This window comes from Amphiura filiformis, chromosome 4 (assembly GCF_039555335.1).
Source record: "Amphiura filiformis chromosome 4, Afil_fr2py, whole genome shotgun sequence".
Classification (NCBI taxonomy): Eukaryota; Metazoa; Echinodermata; class Ophiuroidea; order Amphilepidida; family Amphiuridae; genus Amphiura; species Amphiura filiformis.
This window is the reverse complement of record NC_092631.1, coordinates 53,716,854-53,738,241: the sequence shown is the minus strand read 5'-3', so window position 1 is coordinate 53,738,241 and position 21,388 is coordinate 53,716,854. Positions and strand designations below refer to the sequence as shown.

Below are 21,388 nucleotides of genomic sequence, written 5' to 3'. Positions count from 1 at the left end.
AAAGTGATGTGTGTATAAAGGATAATTCACACCTTCTGTAGATAACATAAAATGTGAAATCGACCAGTAAATTAACAGTGTTTTTATTGTAAACAGAGCAGTGCAAATTCAAATTCTACCATGCAGTATAGCAGATCAGTGTTGTCATGTTACTCATGCAGTTCTGCTCACTGCACAGTTAACCAAGTGGGGTGTTGGGTAGTGCTTAAATCATCCTCTGATTCATCACCAACATGCAAAGTCCCTGTGCTGAAAATTCTCACATTCCCATGAGGGCTGTGTCATCATGGAGCTGTATTCAGGTTTATTATAAGCTCTATGGTGCCTATGTATGCTTACACGAAAGATGTCAAGCATGTGATTTGAAAAAAAATATATGGTAATAGGCACAGAATATTAATGAGCTTATTTGCATATTTTGCCTACATTTTCATTAATCCACTCTGCAGCCTAAACACATTTACCAATCAACCTCTAACTTGGTATTGTGATAGTATATAGTGGCCTAATGTGCTGTATAGTTTTGTGGCATGTTATTTGCATATTTATGAAATTAATGAGCTTATTTGTATATTGCATATTACTTTATTTACACACCTTTGTGTGGGGGCCACCTTAATTATGAACCGTGTAATTCTAGTTCACTATTTTGTGGCATTTTCAAATTTCTGTGAGCAAACCCCAAATTCTGTGTATTTTTCTGTTTTTCAGTATCGTAGAGAAATCATATTATATATTTCTATCTTCTCTCTCTCATCCAGAGTGTTTAATCAGGAAATAGTCTATCCAAATCTTAAAGTTGAAACTAAGTCAAGTACTTCATCAAGAACAGTAGTAGTAAATGGCAGTACTACTGGCAGCCTTAAAGTTGAAGCTACGTCAAGTACTTCAAGACAAGTGGTATTAAATGGCAGTATATCTAGCAACCAAAGGTAAGATGTTGACAACATTTAGCTGGTTCAAATCTCTTTTAAAGCTTTTGATTAGTTTATTCAAAATCTTAAAGCTTCTGATCCTGTTAATTCGCACAGACTAAAAGGTTTTGACTTCAAGAAAGCAAGTAGTACTTTGTGGAAAAATTGTTGTGGGCATTGATTGTTGATTATGGTTGGTCGGTTATAGGTAATAAGTCAACTCTACGTTTTTTAGACCCTGTTTACATAAAGAGAAGTCGGTTTGGGGCTAAGGGTTAGCATAAATAATTTCTTGACACGGTAGTCGACTTCAAAACAAATTGTGAATTCAAATTTTATGCCATCACTTGCTCATGCTTCAAATTACCATTATGATGTCGACTTCTAATTACGTGTTTGTTTGGACTGCAAAAGTCAAGTTTGAAGTTGACTGTGAATTCGACAAATGTTGCTCCATGTCATCATTTCAATTTGACTTCTGAAGTCGAGTTCAAAATGTGGCGACCCTGTTTACACACAAATGAAGTCGACTTCAGGCTCTGTTGAAACAGGGTTTTAAGGTCCGTTCATACTACGCCGCTATTGCTTTGCGTCAGGTGCATTGCCGATATATCAACTTCTTTTTGCCGCAACTCGTCGCATTTCCAAGTTAAAATGTATTTAACTTTATTTAGATACTGCAATGCAGTATTTTGCGGTACGATGCAGTGCGGCAACGCAATGCACCGCAAAGCAGTTGCGGCATAGTATATGACCGGACCTTTAGTCAATCAAGAGATTCCAATTTCTTTAGCCAACATGTAAACCAGTTAAGGCATGGGTTCATTAAAGTAGCGTTCTCCGAAAAGTTTTTCGATAAATTCATTAATTTCTCAAAAAGTAAAAATCTCAGTTTAATAAATAACGGTTAAAATGAAAGCCATTATTGGGGGCCTAATTATCGTATCATTATAATAGGTCTGGCACCAATGCAAGCATTTGTTTTGGTGTCCCAAATTCATAGTAAAATATGCTGACGCTATTTTTTACAAATCACCTGGAATTGCATATTTAGGTTTCAGCGATTGCTGAAAAAAGTTGGGTATGCTTATGAAAAGCGTTTCCGCTTGGAATGTAGATAGTTATTGTTGCTATTACTGTTCGCGATTTTAATTTATGCACTCTTTAGCCGACAATTTTCAATGCATTTTACACACTCAAAATGTCGCTCGCGTAAATACTGATATTTAAAACAGTATCCGTTTTTTAAACAAAACAACTGTCCACATTAGTTCCCAAGACTTTGATGATAACATAGATACCAAATCAGACTGCATGTGACGAACAGATTTTAAACTAGAATTGACAGAACCAGCGTAGGCCCTATGAAAATGCTGTTTCAGTAATAAATCGCGTTGTGATGAAAAAGAGGGAATTTTTGGAATCCTTTTGGCTGTTTTTTATACCAAGGAAATGCGTGACCTACACCAAACTTCTCATGTCCGTGGCTGTTTGATATTATTGAATTTAGACGATTTTAACTATTTACTTACATTTAACCCGATGTTTGGCCAGAGAATGTTGTATTATTATATTCCAAAGATGGCGACAGCTACAGACTCACTTTAAACTAGTAAAAAGGACACGTTTCTGCTCAGATGTTTCAGAGTTTGAGACCCTATATTCACGGTTTTCCTACTAGCATTCAAACCTATGACAAATTTGGCTGGTTTGCGATATGCGATTTTTCATCCTGATGTGGTAGTGATGTCAGTACAGTGAGCATTTAATTGGGCACAGCCAAATAATTACTAGCTTTCGGTCAAAGCGCTGCAGCGCTGGTGTACACATGCACACGCTTACGACGCCACATAGATGCGCTGTGAGCGAAACAGCTGCTTCAACGCGCTGACGTTGACTGCCATAAGGGTGAAAAATGGTAGGCCTACATGTATGACTATAAAACCTCAAACTCGCCCCTCGATAAAGGTTGGCAAATGAAGGAGGCGGCAGTTTAGTGAATATGCGAGTGCAAGCGCCGCCCTAACCGTGGAAGGTTTCCGCATACCGAATATAGGTTTATATCATGGCCTCTAGGCCTCATGGTTTATTTTTCGAAAAGAAAGCATAATCAATTGAGAAGGGAATGGATATTGCCATAATAATATCAAAGTTAATACTTGTCGTCCATAACAAGAAGGAATGCATCACGATTGTATAATATCCAGCTTTGGTATTTCATTTGATTACACTAAACATGAAGCTTTATCTTTACTAGATTTATGAAATGAACGTTTGCAGACCAGGCCTTCTACATGTAGTGAGCATCACATTAGATTGTGTTTAAAAGAAATATTTATAAAATAAATAAATAACATTAATCCATATAAGATTTATATAGCGCAGCAGAGGATACAAAGCGCTGTAATTTTGCTGCTACTAGTGAATTATCAGAATCAGATATCATCAACTATGCCGATTGTAGCCGATTAGATTGTAACATCCACTTATTATCTCTGCAGTTCTCCAAAGTCCATTGGATGAAGAAAGATGTGAGCGTTATGAATTAATAAGTGTCGCCTCCTAGAAATATCCTAGATAACCAGCTTGGATGATAAAATATTATCTAGAACCACACATCTGTTTTTCAAGGTCTCCCTTTCATCTTTCTGACCTCAAAGAAAGGATTAAAATTATTGAATAGAGTCCATGACCTGATGCAACGCATTATTAATGAGTAGCTATTAGGGACAGTCATGCTGTTATGGTTGAGCGAGCAACGATGACCACTACACAGGTCAATGGCCTGATTGCGATCTGGCGGGTTTTTAAAAGCACGGTCCCTGAACTACGATTGTACCATGAGGGACATGCAAACTTAAAATAATTTTTCACAAACTCAAATATTTTTTACAAACTGAAATGATTTTCTACAACTCAAATAGTTTTTTACAAACTCAAATAATTTTTACAAACTTGAAATATTTTTGCAAACTTTCGACTTTCACGAGAGAGCAAGACTCCCAGCGAGACTCAGGCTATCGAGATTGAGTCTATGCGCGATGCGATAATATGATTTTTTTATTTAAAAGAAGGGTCTTAGACCACTCGGCCACATGACTTGTTGGTATCCATCTTGAATTTTTTTGTACATATAGTCGCAACCTCAACATAGGCTTACCACGTGACAAGCAAAGACAGAAAACGTACCATATTTTGGAATTTTATTTGCTTAAAAACATTAATGTGTATTAATAGCGCTCAATTGTTGTTAAGAGGCGCACCATTTGATTTCCAGGGGGCATGGGAGTTTTTTGAAAAAAAAAACTTCGCCCACTAGTGAGACGAAAAAACAACTTCGCCCACTAGTGAGATGGAAAATAAATCCTCCCTTTGGAGGCGATAAAAAATACAAAATTTGCCGCCAAAAACAAAAAAATTCTGCCTGACCCAAACTCCCATGCACCCCTGAGAATCTAATGGTGCGCCCCCTGCGTGATCTAAATACAGAAATCCGACAATAAATGGGCCTCTACATGCACAATACATTATATTAAAGTTTGCAAAAAAATAGTTTGTAATAATTATTTGAGTTTGTAAAAATCATTTGAGTTTGTAAAAATTATCAAAGTTTGCAAAAATTATTTTAAGTTAGCATGTTCCTCATGGTACAACCGTGACTGAACATAACATATCCGTGGGCATATGACCGAAATTGCCTGGCAATTGACGCCTCATGTCAACACAGTCTATAGTGTGATTAGAACATTATTGTCTGGTGATCATTATAGTATGATCAGTACGAAAAATCCAGATTTTCAAAAATTAAAAGAACCACTTTTTAGCGGGAATTTTCGTAAGTTACACAGCTGAAGTTATGAAAGGGTTGAAAGACTATAATATTATGGCATAAATAAGAATATGTTCGATTGGTCTTTATTCCTATAGTCTGTACCCTTAAATCAAAATCATTCTACTGTAACTTGTTTTCAATCGTTTATTAACATGGTGTGTGTGACAGCATACTTCTCAAATGATGAAGCCTGTACTGAAAAAGTATGAAAAATCAATACTTCTTTCTCATTCTGGAACAATTTTATTCAAAAGAATATAATTATAATTAATTGATAGATAAACGTAAATTCTAGATTTTGCCATCAGTTCTTTTAGATGATCCCCATCAATTCTATTGTTAGCATGCAAATAAATGCCAAATATAAAATCAACTCATTTTCCAATTATTGTATTGTTATTCGCAGACATCATAGTGACAGTGGTTCTGCATCACCAGACCAAACAATCACAAACTCCACGGCACTCCATAGGTCCAGTTCCGTCTCATCGGACACATCGTCATCAACAAATCGCACAACTCCAACATTAACACAATCAAGGCAATCGCCACTGCCATCACCAACACCGAGTAGTCCCTTGCCGAGTAGTTCCTCTCCAACGATGATGGTGAAACCCAGAAGGGATGATTCAGCTCCAGATTACAGCCATCTGGCTGTACCATTACCAGAGGAAGAGGTTTGGGAGGTTTATGTGTCGTATATCAAGCATCTACAAGATTTTTATGTGCTGATAGTTGACGAAGAGTATACTGTAAGTGATTTTGAGTTATGTATATAGTTTGATGGACCTTTTCCCACATAAATACCGCCTGTGATGTTAACACATTTACACAGCAGGGATAGTGGTGAGTCTAAAATCTCAGGTGCCGGAACGGCCATTTTGCTCCATAAAGCAATAAATAGAGTGCATTTCGGACGTGCAAAAAGCTACACAAAGGACACACTTTCGGGGTCCCTGCTGTAAAGAAAGTGTCATGGACCCCTGGATTTGTAGCGCTAACTCTGCATGTAAACCACAGAATGTAAAATTGAGCTTTTAAAACCATTCAACTGGACTCGGGTTTTTGAGAGGCTACGGTATTGCACCATATCCTAGGTAGGTGCATCTTTAGGCTGTCTGTTGATCTGGCAGCAATTAGTCATTGACCAGTGACAAGATGGTTTTGCCAGAGGTTGTTGATTTTTAACCAAACTTCTTTGGAATGTTTTTAATTACAGAATTGTAACCCACAATTATTGATATATTTCGACCTGAACACTTATGTTTCCTGGTAATGATGTTTTGTTAATTTTTGGTACAGGTGACATAATCCTAATATTTCGCACATTTTGGTTTGAAATCTACATGCTTGATAAGTAGCATTCATGGAACTTTAAGGTTATTAATTATTTTAAACTGTTGTGATTTGATAGTTCACAGCATCTTACGAATGGTAGTGAGCTTTGGCAAAAACTGCATCACAGATGTACTTTTATAGGTGCTGTGGTTCTTGAGTTCCGCTGTAAAGAGGGCTGAAACAACAACACTTTTGTAAAACGTACATAACTCATTAACAACAATAATTTAAGCAAGTTTGCAAAGTATACGATTTGTAGAATGAACTTTTGCAAAACATCAAGGTGTTAATTTTCAATAATATATTGATCTAGATAATGGAAATCGATTTTTAGGTTGCTTCACCAACAATACCTCATCTACCCTTAACTCTTATCCTTGGATATATCTTAACATATAAGTTAACAACCAAATCATGTACATAATTTGTTCGTATCCAGGCTAAATTGTCTAACCTGGAAGACGAAATGGGTCATTATTATAAGTACAGCAGAAGACATCTCCTAGGTCAACCGGCAGAAAACTGTATCTATGCAGCAGAACTCAAGAATTGGTGTCGAGTAATGGTGGTTAAAGTTCATGATACCGTAAGTCATGTTAGAGAAGTACCAAATATTAACAACCAAATCATTTGGTTTTTTTTTGATATCCAGGATAGATTATTTACCCTTGAAGAGGAAATGGGGCATTACTATAAGTATAGCAGAAGGCGGTTGTTAGGACCCCCTGCAGAGGATTGTATTTACGCAGCAGAGCTTAATAAAGAATGGTTAAGAGTTATGGTGGATAAAGTCCATGATACTTTAAGTCTGTTGTTTGTGACAGAATCTGTTTGTTTGGTTGAATTTGTCAGCTTACGTCTTACGTGCAGTAATTTTCATCATTTGTTCCAGTGTATGTTTGTATTGCGTTTGTAAATGGTTCTAACTGTGGAGGTGTGTGTGTTTTGTCACATTCACACTGTGGAGTCTGCTAACAACCATGGAGCTCCACAGTTGGAGATAACCTCAAAAATGGGGTTTTTGAGCCATAGAGGGGGTATACCACCTGTCATTTTCTGATTAGAGCAACCTCCACAGTATGGCGGTTGCTGTGAGATTTGTGTAAAAAAATCTCCCCAGTTTGAATGTGGGTGTGTGAATCTCCCCAGTTGGAAAACACACACACCTCCACCTCCACACTTGGCAGCATCTACAAGAGGGGGTGTTTACCTGACACTTTTGTGTGCTCTGGAATTGGTTTTTACCTAAATTTCGTGCCTACATTTGTTGTTTCTTGTTTGGTTTAGTTTGTCTGCTACAACGTAATGTGTGAACAGTGATTTTCATCACTTAGTCCAGTGCACTTTTGTATTTATGTTGATCCCTGTTGTTTTTGCATGTTGTCGTTGGGCAGGAAAAACCTCCTATGTGTCATTTCCCCCTGTTTAAAGCAAAACCTCCTATGTAACCGGTTGGCAGTTTTGTTTTAAACATGTTCAGGGGTCACGAACACAACAACGATATTTAACACATTTGTGTGCCTTGTAAGTAATTTTTGGCTACCAAACTTTACCTACTTGTGTGCCTACATTTGTTGCTTTTGTAACCCTCTGCAAATTGGGTATTTTTCTTGTTTCCCCACATCACCTTACTCTTTTTCTGTACCCTTTGTATCATGCTTGATTATGAGAAAAACATTGGGCATTATGTATACCACAAACTTTTGTGTTATGTGTTGTCAGCATTCAAATTACATTATGTTACAAATATTCTGTGTTAACATTTTATGTGACATTTTGGAAATGTTATGAAGCATTCTTTGTTTGCTGGGTTGTTTCTTATTCACATACATTTGTCTTTTTACTTATGGGTGACCATTAAGGCAATATTGTAACATTTCCATAAGAAATCAATTTGTATTTCTTTTCCCCAAAATGTTAATTTTCACCGTCAGATATGCCTCATTTTAATTTTGACCTGAACAAATAAGGCAAAAAAAAAATGAAAAAAATGCCATTTAATTTTAACACCTATGTCACCAATGCGTATCACTCTGACGGTCGTGACTGTAGTCGGTCCTTTTGACCATTCCATACGCAATGTACATAGAGTGTTATGAACACCGGCATAACGTTAGACTAGTATTTCGATCATAATAATTAAACGCCTTATTAAAGGTCCGTAACCCGATCGACAGCATCATCCCCGATTTTTTTTCATTGTTGATGAGGTTTTGGTATCACATAATAGATACTATTTTTCTCATTACTATCCTGAAATTTGACGCTCCAAGTCGATGTATTTCGAGAAATCATGAATCACAGCGGTTTTACAGGTATACCAGTTTGTAAACAATAAAAATTACTCGGATCATGGGAAGAGAAAAAGCGAACCACGCTAAGTGTAGTCTCCTACACAGCCAGTTTGCGTCGGTCTGACACTCGCCGATCCTCGCCGATAGCCACATACAGTCTGGCTCGAGACTACGCTTAAGTGCTGAGGAGACGGTCCGTCAGATATAATTAAAACAATTCCTTGATTTTTCAGTTGGTGAAATAGCTCAATTGGCTAGCGCTACCGTTCTTTTACCCTAGAGGTACCCGGTTCAAAACCCGTATCGGAAGGTTTTTTTCCTCTCCATTTTTAACCCAAACTTTTTATATTCATTTGAAATGTACATATTGCAAGGGGAAATATATTTTGTTTCCTTTTTTTCTGAAACGGTACGAAAAAACCAAAAAAACCCAAATATTTTCCGCTCAATACGGGCCGGCATTGCAGCATGTCAGCATTAAATCATACTGAACGGGAATTGTTGTTGTTGCATGCCTACCCAGAATGCAATTCACGATACAAGGTATTGGATTGCAAATTTGGCTATTTATTCACATTTACGCTGAAAATGCTCTCGCTTTTTTTTCACAAAGCAGCATAAAGGGGAGATATTTGATATTATTATGTAATTTTAAAGACAATCCATATCCAAAACCAATAGGGTTACCCCCCTTTAAGACGTTTTATTAAAAACCTTAGATTTTGTCACATCTACCTTGATATTTGGAGTGTATATTAGTACATTACAATTGTGTGAAAATCAGAATTTTGACAAACATTGAGGGCATCCTCCTAAGCAATGTTACAATATTACTTTTTAAATATAACAGCTGCTATGATAGGGGTTCCAAACCGTTTATGACCCCATGTCAGATCACTCTGGACCCCAGTTTGAAATTGTGTCACATTAGAAACCTTATTCCTGAATAGACTATTGTAACCCCATGCTTAGAGCAATTGGTTAGGAACCACTGTACTATAGTTATTCGTTTTGTAATGTTCAATTCCATTTTGTCATTTTCCTGTTTTCTAATTGATATCTGTATCTTCATTAGGGTCAAATCATGTCTTTTATTGTTTAACACTTTTATTTTTGGATGTTTTAATGCCCTAACCATATGCACAACAAAACAGCTTTAGTATTCTCTTTGAATTTTGTAAATTGACACGTTCATTCTTGAAATGTAAGGGACCGTTCACAAACACTTGTAAGGGGGGGGGCCTGATGCAAAAAAATTCAGCACGAAAATGTTTCAGCCCCCCTTTAGAGTACTCAAAAATTTCAGGGCCCCCTTTTTGACATGAAAATTATTGGTCAACCCCATAGAAAAGCATATAAACTCAATTTTCCCAGTAAAATTTGTGGTAATTTTTTCAGGGCCCCCCTTAGGAGGGTCATAAATTGTCAGGGCCCCCCCCCCCTTTTTGCATCAGCCCCCCCAACAAGTGTTTGTGAACTGTCTCTAACAATTGAACAAAAATACCTCATTTTCAATCCACTCCTCGGATTCAAAAATCTATCAGTGATCTGTATCTGGACTATGTTTGAAGCATGTATTGTTCAATATAGATTCTGTTAACTCACTGGAATGGATTGAAAATGAGGAGGAGGTGGGGGTAATTTCTAAAAATTGTTATTATAATTCAAGAACTGAGCAGTCAATTCTTTTACAGCTGTGTTATTTCTCATTCATTATATCTTATGAATAGACGTGATATGATTTAATAAGTCATATTGCGGGTTACTGAGAGAGTATAATGACTTGTGTCTTGTGATGTAGTATATAAGTATGCATTACATTGATTTGTGTTGTATGATGTGTAAGTGTTATGCGTTTGGTTCCAACAAGCTCCACATGATATTTAGAGAATAAAGGTATTGTTTTTTTAGCCGCTGGAGTGCATCTATCGTCTCATATAACACGGGCGACATCATTATCCGCCTCGTTGTTTTACGCCAAAAATAATGATGTCGCCCGTGTTATATGAGATGATAGATGCACGACGATGGCTATAAAAAATACCTTTATTCTCATTCTTAAACACTTCAATTCAAATTCAAATATCATAAGTATTACAAATTTTAATCAAATTAAATTCTACATTTTACAAGGAATTACCTAGGTCTTAAAATCGATCAGTCCCGTTGTTGCAGTGCGCCTCCGATTGGTTCAAATAGCGAGTATGTGTATCGCGTCAACGCACACATGCTGACCTTTGTGATACGGGTAAGAACCAATAAGATTGCAGGAACGTTCTCAAGTGTTTAAGAATGCCCTGTTTCCAAAAGCAGAATGTTTAGATTTAAAAATCTGATGGGCAGTCATTAACATCCAACAACAACAACTATTTAGTTCTGTTTGGCTCAGGTATTGAAAAAATCCCAAAATGAAAGTATCCAACACTACAGATCTTTTAGGGACACCCTGTATAATGATATGAATTTTGTTTGACTTTCCAGCATGTAGATTGTTTCTTGGTTGACCATGGTGATACAGAAAGAGTAGAAATCGGTAAATTACAGCCACTAGCACCTCAGTTCTTACACACACCATTCCAGGTAAGCATTTGTCCAATTTACAGGTATTTAAAAATCTTTAAAATAAAATAGTCACATACAGGCCTGTACACAGAGGTACGTTGCACAACTTTTTTACTATTTTTACTACTTTTTATTTTTTTTTTGCAATAAAAGTGTCTAAAAGTGGGAGAAAATTGACAAAAGGTCCATGTTTTGATGATAAGGGGTTCAAATAGTTTTACAAATGGGGGTAACTTAGTTTAGGTATACTTTCACAAAAAAAATCTGCGAAGGTGCACTTTTTGTTTGAAAAAGGTCACATTTTTGGAAGCCCTGTTCCTCATAATAATCCTGTGTACGGGCCTGGTCACACAAGATTTAAAGCTGGGTGACCCATTTAACAGCATCATCCCCAACTTTACTCCTTCAAAAGTATATTGATTCTCATGAGCGGAGGTATGTTTGAACAAAAAGGTGATAGCATCATCCTCTATTGTAATACAGTAAGCCAAAAAAATTAAGGTACCAGTTATGTTCACCCCTGTGTCTTATAAATAAAGAAAAATGTGTCAACAATAAAATAAGCAGCTAATATCTGTGAATGTGATGGTGAAACCAAGTTGTTGCACATTTTTGGACAGAATTCTTCATTACACAGCCGAGAGCTGTGTTTTGTTTCTTACGAGATCGTCTACCTTTCTTCTGTCAACCTTTACATTTGCTCTAGCACTGACATGCTTGTACCGATTTTGACCTAACTTGGTCACAACCATCATTGACCATGCCCCTACATGTCACATGAAAATTGTGGGGTCAAAGGTCACGCAGGGGTCATAGGGGTCAAAAAGTGATTTCAGCTAAAAATGCATCTTCTCCCACAAATTACGTAGTACAGTGACGCCACTTGCACACATGCATTGTTATTACCCAGTGTCTATGGGGTGTACACAGATTTGGGGTCAAAGGTCATTAAGGGGTCACTTCCGGTATAAATCAAATATCTTCAAAAAATTTTATTAGCTAAGAAAAACATAGGAGAGTGATGGTATGTTCACACATGAATTGTGTTTACCCAATGTATATGTGGTATTTTTTTATTTGGGGTCAAAGGTTATTAAGGGTCACTTCCTGTATAAAACAAAATATCTTCAAAAATTTTATCGGTTAAGAAAAACATAGCACACTGACGGTATATTCACACATGAATTGATGTCACCTAGTGTACACGTGCTATTTTTTTCGGCGGGTCAAAGGTCATTAAGGGGTCACTTTCGATGTCTGACCGAATACTTTCAAAATGCTTCTTTTCTCAAATTACACGGCGCAGGGATATGTGCCTGGTGCATATACATTGGCTATAGCCAGTGTCTATGTGGTGTAAAAATAATTGGGATCAAAGGTCATTTAGAGGTCATTTTAATTAAAAGACTTATATCCTTCAAATTGACATGTATGCACGGCATAGCAGCCGACAAGCCTACACGTGGTATTGCGCAATGGTCGAGGGCTTTTATTACACAGCCGAGAGCTGTGTTTTGTTTCTTACGAGATCGTCTACCTTTCTTCTGTCAACCTTTACATTTGCTCTAGCACTGACATGCTTGTACCGATTTTGACCTAACTTGGTCACAACCATCATTGACCATGCCCCTACATGTCACATGAAAATTGTGGGGTCAAAGGTCACGAGGGGTCATAGGGGTCAAAAAGTGATTTCAGCTAAAAATGCATCTTCTCCCACAAATTACGAGGGACAGTGACGCCACTTGCACACATGCATTGTTATTACCCAGTGTCTATGGGGTGTACACAGATTTGGGGTCAAAGGTCATTAAGGGGTCACTTCCGGTATAAATCAAATATCTTCAAAAAATTTTATTAGCTAAGAAAAACATAGGAGAGTGATGGTATGTTCACACATGAATTGTGTTTACCCAATGTATATGTGGTATTTTTTTATTTGGGGTCAAAGGTTATTAAGGGGTCACTTCCTGTATAAAACAAAATATCTTCAAAAATTTTTATTGGCCAAGAAAAACATAGCACACTGACGGTATATTCACACATGAATTGATGTCACCTAGTGTACACGTGCTATTTTTTTTTTTGTGTTCAAAGGTCATTAAGGGGTCACTTTCGATGTCTGACCGAATACTTTCAAAATGCTTCTTTTCTCAAATTACACGGCGCAGGGATATGTGCCTGGTGCATATACATTGGCTATAGCCAGTGTCTATGTGGTGTAAAAATAATTGGGATCAAAGGTCATTTAGAGGTCATTTTAATTAAAAGACTTATATCCTTCAACTTCGACATGTATGCACGGCATAGCAGCCGACAAGCCTACACGTGGTATTGCGCAATGGTCGAGGGTTTTTATTACACAGCCGAGAGCTGTGTTTTGTTTCTTACGAGATCGTCTACCTTTCTTCTGTCAACCTTTACATTTGCTCTAGCACTGACATGCTTGTACCGATTTTGACCTAACTTGGTCACAACCATCATTGACCATGCCCCTACATGTCACATGAAAATTGTGGGGTCAAAGGTCACGAGGGGTCATAGGGGTCAAAAAGTGATTTCAGCTAAAATGCATCTTCTCCCACAAATTACGTGAGGACAGTGACGCCACTTGCACACATGCATTGTTATTACCCAGTGTCTATGGGGTGTACACAGATTTGGGGTCAAAGGTCATTAAGGGGTCACTTCCGTATAAATCGAAATATCTTCAAAAAAATTTATTAGCTAAGAAAAACATAGGAGAGTGATGGTATGTTCACACATGAATTGTGTTTACCCAATGTATATGTGGTATTTTTTATTTGGGGTCAAAGGTTATTAAGGGTCACTTCCTGTATAAAACAAAATATCTTCAAAAATTTTATCGGCCAAGAAAAACATAGCACACTGACGGTATATTCACACATGAATTGATGTCACCTAGTGTACACGTGCTATTTTTTTTCAAGTGGGTCAAAGGTCATTAAGGGGTCACTTTCGATGTCTGACCGAATACTTTCAAAATGCTTCTTTTCTCAAATTACACGGCGCAGGGATATGTGCCTGGTGCATATACATTGGCTATAGCCAGTGTCTATGTGGTGTAAAAATAATTGGGATCAAAGGTCATTTAGAGGTCATTTTAATTAAAAGACTTATATCCTTCAAATTCGACATGTATGCACGGCATAGCAGCCGACAAGCCTACACGTGGTATTGCGCAATGGTCGAGGGCTTTTATTACACAGCCGAGAACTGTGTTTTGTTTCTTACGAGATCGTCTACCTTTCTTCTGTCAACCTTTACATTTGCTCTAGCACTGACATGCTTGTACCGATTTGACCTAACTTGGTCACAACCATCATTGACCATGCCCCTACATGTCACATGAAAATTGTGGGGTCAAAGGTCACGCAGGGGTCATAGGGGTCAAAAAGTGATTTCAGCTAAAATGCATCTTCTCCCACAAATTACGTAGTACAGTGACGCCACTTGCACACATGCATTGTTATTACCCAGTGTCTATGGGGTGTACACAGATTTGGGGTCAAAGGTCATTAAGGGGTCACTTCGGTATAAATCGAAATATCTTCAAAAAATTTTATTAGCTAAGAAAAACATAGGAGAGTGATGGTATGTTCACACATGAATTGTGTTTACCCAATGTATATGTGGTATTTTTTTATTTGGGGTCAAAGGTTATTAAGGGGTCACTTCCTGTATAAAACAAAATATCTTCAAAAAATTTTATCGGCCAAGAAAAACATAGCACACTGACGGTATATTCACACATGAATTGATGTCACCTAGTGTACACGTGCTATTTTTTTTTTTTTTTTCAAAGATCATTAAGGGGTCACTTTCGATGTCTGACCGAATACTTTCAAAGATCCGTATAAATTGTAACAATTTAGCTCAGTGTCTTCTTTTAAAAAGAACTATGTTACGGGTTACACATTTTGGACTCGGAAGGTTATGGTGATTAACTACTTCCCCGGGACTCCTTTATCGCCGCCTCTTCACTGGGCTCTTCATCGTAAAGGGTACATACCACAAAATAGCTTTCCATAGACTTTACGTGCAAAATAGGGGTCACGTTGTAGGCTTTAAGTCGAGTTACGTCTTACTTTGAAATATATATTTGATATCATCTTAATCAGAACAAAATTCTGCATAACATATCTGAAAATGACACCAAATTTTAGGTCTACTTTTTGAGAAAAATAGCGCTATATAAAAAAGACCCGATTTTCCCGTGTTTACGTCCGACTGCTAACCGCGTTTTGACCTCGTGTGTTCATGCACTCATCATCGTAAACATCACTCAAATGTTCGCGTTTTCTGTTCAAATTAGTAGAGATCACATTCACAAGTGCTAGCAAAACACGATTTGCAACACTAAAATTGTTAATATTGTACCGATTTTGCACATTTTTTATGCAAAGTTGGGACTATAGTCGTGATAAACTTTTACCGGAAACCGCTTCACAGGCGGATTTAGTGCTATGAACCCTTTTTTTTTTATATAAGTGGTATTTTTATTTGGGGTCAAAGGTCATTAAGGGGTAACTGCCGGTCCGAGACGAGAAACCTTCAAAATACCTCTTCTGCCACAAATAACATAGCAGAGTGATGCTACATGCACACACGCATTGACATTAGCCAATGTCTATGGAGGGTTAATAAATTTTGGGGTCAAAGGTCATTAAGGGGTCACCCTTCGGCTGTGTTTGTGGTCTTAGACCACAGCTATGTCTAGTTGATTATTTCTTCAGCACAGCAGAGTGTGTTAAGTACACTGCCAGATTCCTATTGGGGCCCCCTGCACAGGTACACCATCGCCAAGGTACTTGGCTGGTACTGTGCAGTGCAGGGGAGTACCAGTGCAGTACCACTGCTGGTGGGTCCTGTGCAGTAGCAGCATTGGTACTGTTGGTAATCAGTGTGTACCAGTCAGGTACCTTGGCAATGGTGTACCTGTGCAGTCAGCCCAAATAGAGGTCTGAAGTGTAGTTGAAAGTATGTGGTAATTATTCATCTCATTGCTGATGTCTGATGGATATGATGGACCAAATCATGACACCAATTTGTAATGTTATTATGTATTGAACACTTAATTCGATAGAAGTGTTTCATTAAAATGTTCTGTAAGGGGTTCAAATAGTTTTACAAATGGGGGTAACTTAGTTTAGGTATACTTTCACAAAAAAAATCTGCGAAGGTGGACTTTTTGTTTGAAAAAGGTCACATTTTTGGAAGCCCCGTTCCTCATAATAATCCTGTGTACGGGCCTGGTCACACAAGATTTTAAGCTGGGTGACCCATTTAACAGCATCATCCCCAACTTTACTCCTTCAAAATTATATTGTTTCTCATGAGTGGAGGTATGTTTGAACAAAAAGGTTCCCCTATTGTAATATACCACCCACATTGTTATGTCGGCCATTGAGAAAAACCTGTTTTCTTCAGATATCCCAGTTCCTGGAGTAATGTCCTGTGAAATCAAATGAACCACCACTTTGAATTTGAAAATCAATGGTTATAATTCACTCAATTAACTTTTCTGACTAAGCATGCAAGAGCAATGCACAATATGATGAATATCATTGTTATGGACTGATTATTATCGTTGGCTGTTCCGTGTTGAGAATAAAAATATAATACAAGTAATTGTAAATTATGATTTTGCAATGGCATTGCTATGATTTGTTAATGTGATGGTAAAACTAAGGGGGAAATCAAGTTGCTGCACATTTTTGGACAGAATTCTTCATTGATTATTTCTTCAGCACAGCAGAGTGTGTTAAGTACACTGCCAGATTCCTATTGGGGCCCCCTGCACAGGTACACCATCGCCAAGGTACTTGGCTGGTACTGAGCAGTGCAGGAGAGTACCAGTGTAGTACCAGTGCAGTACCACTGCTGGTGGGTCCTGTGCAGTAGCAGCATTGGTACTGTAGGTAATCAGTGCAGTCGGCCCCAATAGGAGTCTTGAAGTGTAGTTAAAAGTATGTGGTAATTATTCATCTCATTGCTGATGTCTGATGGACATGATGGACCAAATCATGACACCAATTTGTAATGTTATTATGTATTGAAAACTTAATTTGATAGAAGTGTTTCATTAAAATGTTCTGTACTCTCTGTTGCAGGCCATTCCTTGTAAGTTAGAAGGCACAGAAGATGACCCAGAAAATGCAGAAGCAGTGCAGAAATTCTGTGAAGTAGCCCTAGGTCAAGTGCTATATGCAGAATCTGTATCAAAGTAAGTTGAATCTGTAATGGATTAGTTCCTTAATGAATACTATGTGCTGATTGGCTACAAGAAGCCTAAATGTGATTTAATAAGCCAATCAGCAACTTGGTAAGAATCAATTGCACAGCTGAAGAGGATTGAGCTTAAATATTTGAAAGCTGTATTTTAATTGGTCTCTCAGATGATATTACATAATTAACCAAACAGAAACACTGTAAGAGATGCAGTAGTTCTCAGGGGGTAACCAATTGACTGCAAAACCTGTCAGTCGGCGTAAGCCTTTTTGAAGTATGGTGGGCAGAAAAGGAGAGGGTGTGATTTGGGTAATCTTTTGACAAGTAAGAAAGTATACATACGAAAGATTGCCCAAATCAATGTATGCCCTCTCCTTTTGTGCCCGACATACTTCAAAAAGCCTTATAACATCACTTGCGATAGATCGCTGTATCACATTGGTTGTTTTGCCGGGATTTGGCTGTTCCATCTCGCGCCCTCTGAGGGGATGCTTACTTTAGACAGATTTTGCTTGATCAAATCACATATCATGAAGAATTTGAGAATCAAAGAATCAAATATTGAAAGGAATACTTTCGGACATAGCCGATTCTGGTTTTAAAGCCTTGGCTATCATGTTAACCTGATCATTAATGCCATTAATGTAGATGGTAGAATATTAACACCATTACATTTTTAATCTTGTGTACTTTCAGAGAGGATGCCCAAGTAGAGATCATTATGTACGATGAAGATGCAGTTGCCACAATAAATGACTTGTGTCTGCTAGTATAGTAGCAAAGGAACACATGTATGTTATCACATGTGTATGACTGTACTGCAGAGTTAGACTGGTTAGCAAGTTGCCAGTGTAGTCCTTAATCCCAACATTTAGGGATCATGGAATGGTTTATACAGCAGGAGTGTAACGTTATACTGTTACCTTGGATTTGTTGAACTTTATAAAGTCGACTCCCAAGATAACTAGTGGACTAAACAGCGTAAAAGATGACTAACAGTGTCTGAGATCAGAGGCAGTAAGGAGGAATAGACGGCCTGCTTTATAGACCGTATGAGTGCAAACGTAAGTGGAATACAAGTGGAGGAATGGTTTTGAAGTTCAAGCTTATTTTATAGCTCTGCATTTGTATTGATAGTTCACATGGAGTAATTGGATACATAAGCTGCACCAAGGAGTGGAATACAAAATAAGGAACACATTAAACAAGACAAAGCTCTGCATATTTATTGATAGATCACATGGGGTAATTGGACACATAAGCTGCACAAAGGAGTGGGAGTACAAGTGAAGAACAATTAAAACAAACGAAAGCTCTGCATTTTTATTGATAGATCACATACGCTGCCCTGCCTAAAAAAACAAACACCTGTTATTCATAAGCTGCCCTGCCTAAAAACACCTGTTATTCTAATAACAGGCATTGACAGATCACACTGGTACTACCTCTAGGTTGTGGGGTCGTGCATTGACTATTATATGGTTAATTTTCATCCCAAAAATTCAAGTGAGCAGTGGTACCCGATTAGTAATAACCTCTTGTTCTGAATTTGGCCGATGTAATTAGGTCATGTTAGGTGTGACTTATGCGTTCACTCATGTAACAGTGATTTTAAAGTTGATTTGATTTCCTCATATAGCTGTATCAAACCAACCCTCAATCATTCAAGTAAGATTTAGTAGCCCGTGATGGAGTATAGACCATAGGCTCAATATTGGCAGTAATTTGCATATCAACTACTATAACTAAGTTTGCTAGTATTGCAAAGATTTGGTTGATCATTTGGCTTTGTTAAATCAACGTGTCAAATCAGCCCTATACATTACAATACAGGTAAATGTTAGTATCTACTACCTGAGGTGGAGAATCAATTACCTCATTCTGGGCAGATATTGGTGAAACATCCAACATGTCCGGTGTTGTAAATCACTTACTCACTCATTATGCTTCCTCGAATCAGTGTGTCACTTCATCCCTACGCTAAGTGGTAGCTTAAAGTACTACCTGTGTTTTGATATAAATTGATGGCTGTAATACTGTTAATCACACATCATAAGTGTCTGCATGGTACTGAAAAATTGAAAATTTTCGCACAATTGGGTTTTTTTTTGCGCTTTGCCAATTTTGATTTCCCTTGTTATGAAATTTGCGTTTCTAAGTTTCCATATACACAAAAGGAATATATTCACACGTTGTAAATTTCACGGCAGCAGTAGGGAACATAAAAGCGCAAAATATATGAAGAGCTTAAAATTCCACTTTTACAGTATTGTAGACATACTGGAATTGAGCTCATTTTGGCTTCCACAAATCAAGTGTGTCCAAGCATCCCTACACTACATGCAAGCAGTGGTAGCTTTTGCTACCTGTACTGTGATATATTTTCAGTTTTGTGGTGTTGCAGTTACTTCCTGAGATCAATGTGTTAAGCCATATGTACAATATACAGGCATTTATTGGTAGCTTATTATGAACTGAGGGAGAGTATAAACTCTTGTCTCAAGATGTGGCGTATACTGAAGTAAATATCTAATAGTTCAGATCAAATTATGTACCGTGCATCGAACTTATACAAGCATACACTCAGAAGTGATAAACAATCACGCTGATTGGCTGATTAACAATCCTGACAGTATTGACTCATTGGTCATGAAAAGTGTAAAAGGGGAGATTGCATCTTCAACGCACACGATTACCGCCACAACCCACTCTGAACAATTAGGAAATTTACTTGAGTGGATCATCACACATATGACTTCCAAGTTGTTGGCTTCCTCATATCAAATGTGACTCCTCGCCACAACTGAGCCCGGATGTCGCCAATCATCATTTTTGAGATATTCAACCAAAATATTCTGCTTGAAATTAGCTTTAAAATGATGTATATCATGTCTATAGTACTTGACATTTAAGTAGTGAAAATCAATAAAACAGTCAATAAATCCTTTCTTTCCTATTGTTTATTGTTAAGTTTGATGGAGCATATCTCAATAGTGGCACTGGCGACATCCGGGCTCAGTTGTGGCGAGGAGTCACAAATGTGTCAAACCATCTGTACACTTTATTGTGGCATGATATCAACTGTTGGTTCAGACTTAGAATATATACTGGAAGATCACACATGTGTGGCTTCATCCTTATCTGACATTGTAAAGACTTATTATGGTTAATTTTGGCTTCCTCAAATCAATTAGTCAAACCGTACTTTGTGTGTATACAGTAAGATATTTTTCTCCTCAACAAAAATGATTTAACAGGGGACATTTGAGTTCCAACCAAGGAGTTAAGAGTACCGACCCGCCATGTTTGCATGTTAATGTACCTCTGGATCATTCCGCTATGCATTCGACAAACTATCATTCAAAATGGTGTGATGGTTTGCGTTCTGCATGTAGCATGTTGCGCCAAAATGCTCGCAAAGCACTACATGCGCAAACCTTTGTAAACGCTCAGCTAAAGATGCAAGTTATTGCTTGGATCGTGACCCTTGCGGATGAATGCTGCAGGTACATTAAGTGGTCTCCATGAGCGTCAAACCAAGATGGCGGATTTACCATAGCGTTATGCATGGAGCAATTTTGAGTCAGTAATCTTTGAGTACAATATCTTTGGTAAATAGTTCATTTGGATTCCTGAAATCAATGCGTCAAACCATACTTTGTGTGTATACAGTAAGATGATTTTGTCCTCAACAACAATGATTTAACAAGGACATCCTTCCTAATAGTATTGGTTTAAGAAGTAAATAGTTCATTTGGATTCCTGAAATCAATGTGTCAAACCATACTTTGTGTGTATACAGTAAGATGACTTTCTCCTCAACAAAAATGATTTAACAGGGGACATCCATCCTAGTAGTATTGATTTTAGAAGTAAATGGTTCGTTTGGCTTCCTCATATCCTTGTGTCAAACCGCTACTTCAATTACTTTGTGTGTATCCCCCTCAACATTAATGATTTGTATTACATTACATTAAGTATTTATGCGCCACTCCCGTATGGCTAAGAGCACTTACAAAAATATTGTTTATATGACTTAAGTATACAGCAACAGAATATTAAGTAAATAACTTAATTGTAAAATAACAACTGAAATGGTGCACAGTATACCAACAGTAAATGTATGTAAGGGGTATTTAATTTTCATCCTATAGTTAAGCTAACTTGCACGCACTCTCCACACAGCTCATGCTTAA

General features: G+C 37.6%; 1 protein-coding gene across 3 annotated transcripts in view; it reads left to right on the top strand.

The window, feature by feature from the left end:
- LOC140151067 (uncharacterized) overlaps positions 1–19,975 on the top strand; it is a 53,645-nt gene extending 33,670 nt beyond the window's left edge. For 2 of the 3 annotated variants that reach the window (XM_072173266.1, XM_072173265.1), the window contains 6 exons: positions 762–932; positions 5,153–5,498; positions 6,524–6,670; positions 10,860–10,958; positions 17,075–17,187; positions 17,889–19,975. In XM_072173266.1, coding sequence (XP_072029367.1) covers positions 762–932; positions 5,153–5,498; positions 6,524–6,670; positions 10,860–10,958; positions 17,075–17,187; positions 17,889–17,967 — 955 coding nt within the window. In that variant the 3' untranslated portion in view covers positions 17,968–19,975. The remainder of the gene's footprint in view (positions 1–761; positions 933–5,152; positions 5,499–6,523; positions 6,671–10,859; positions 10,959–17,074; positions 17,188–17,888) is intronic. The other variant, XR_011858893.1, reaches the window with a different exon arrangement.
- The last annotated feature ends 1,413 nt before the right edge of the window (positions 19,976–21,388 follow it).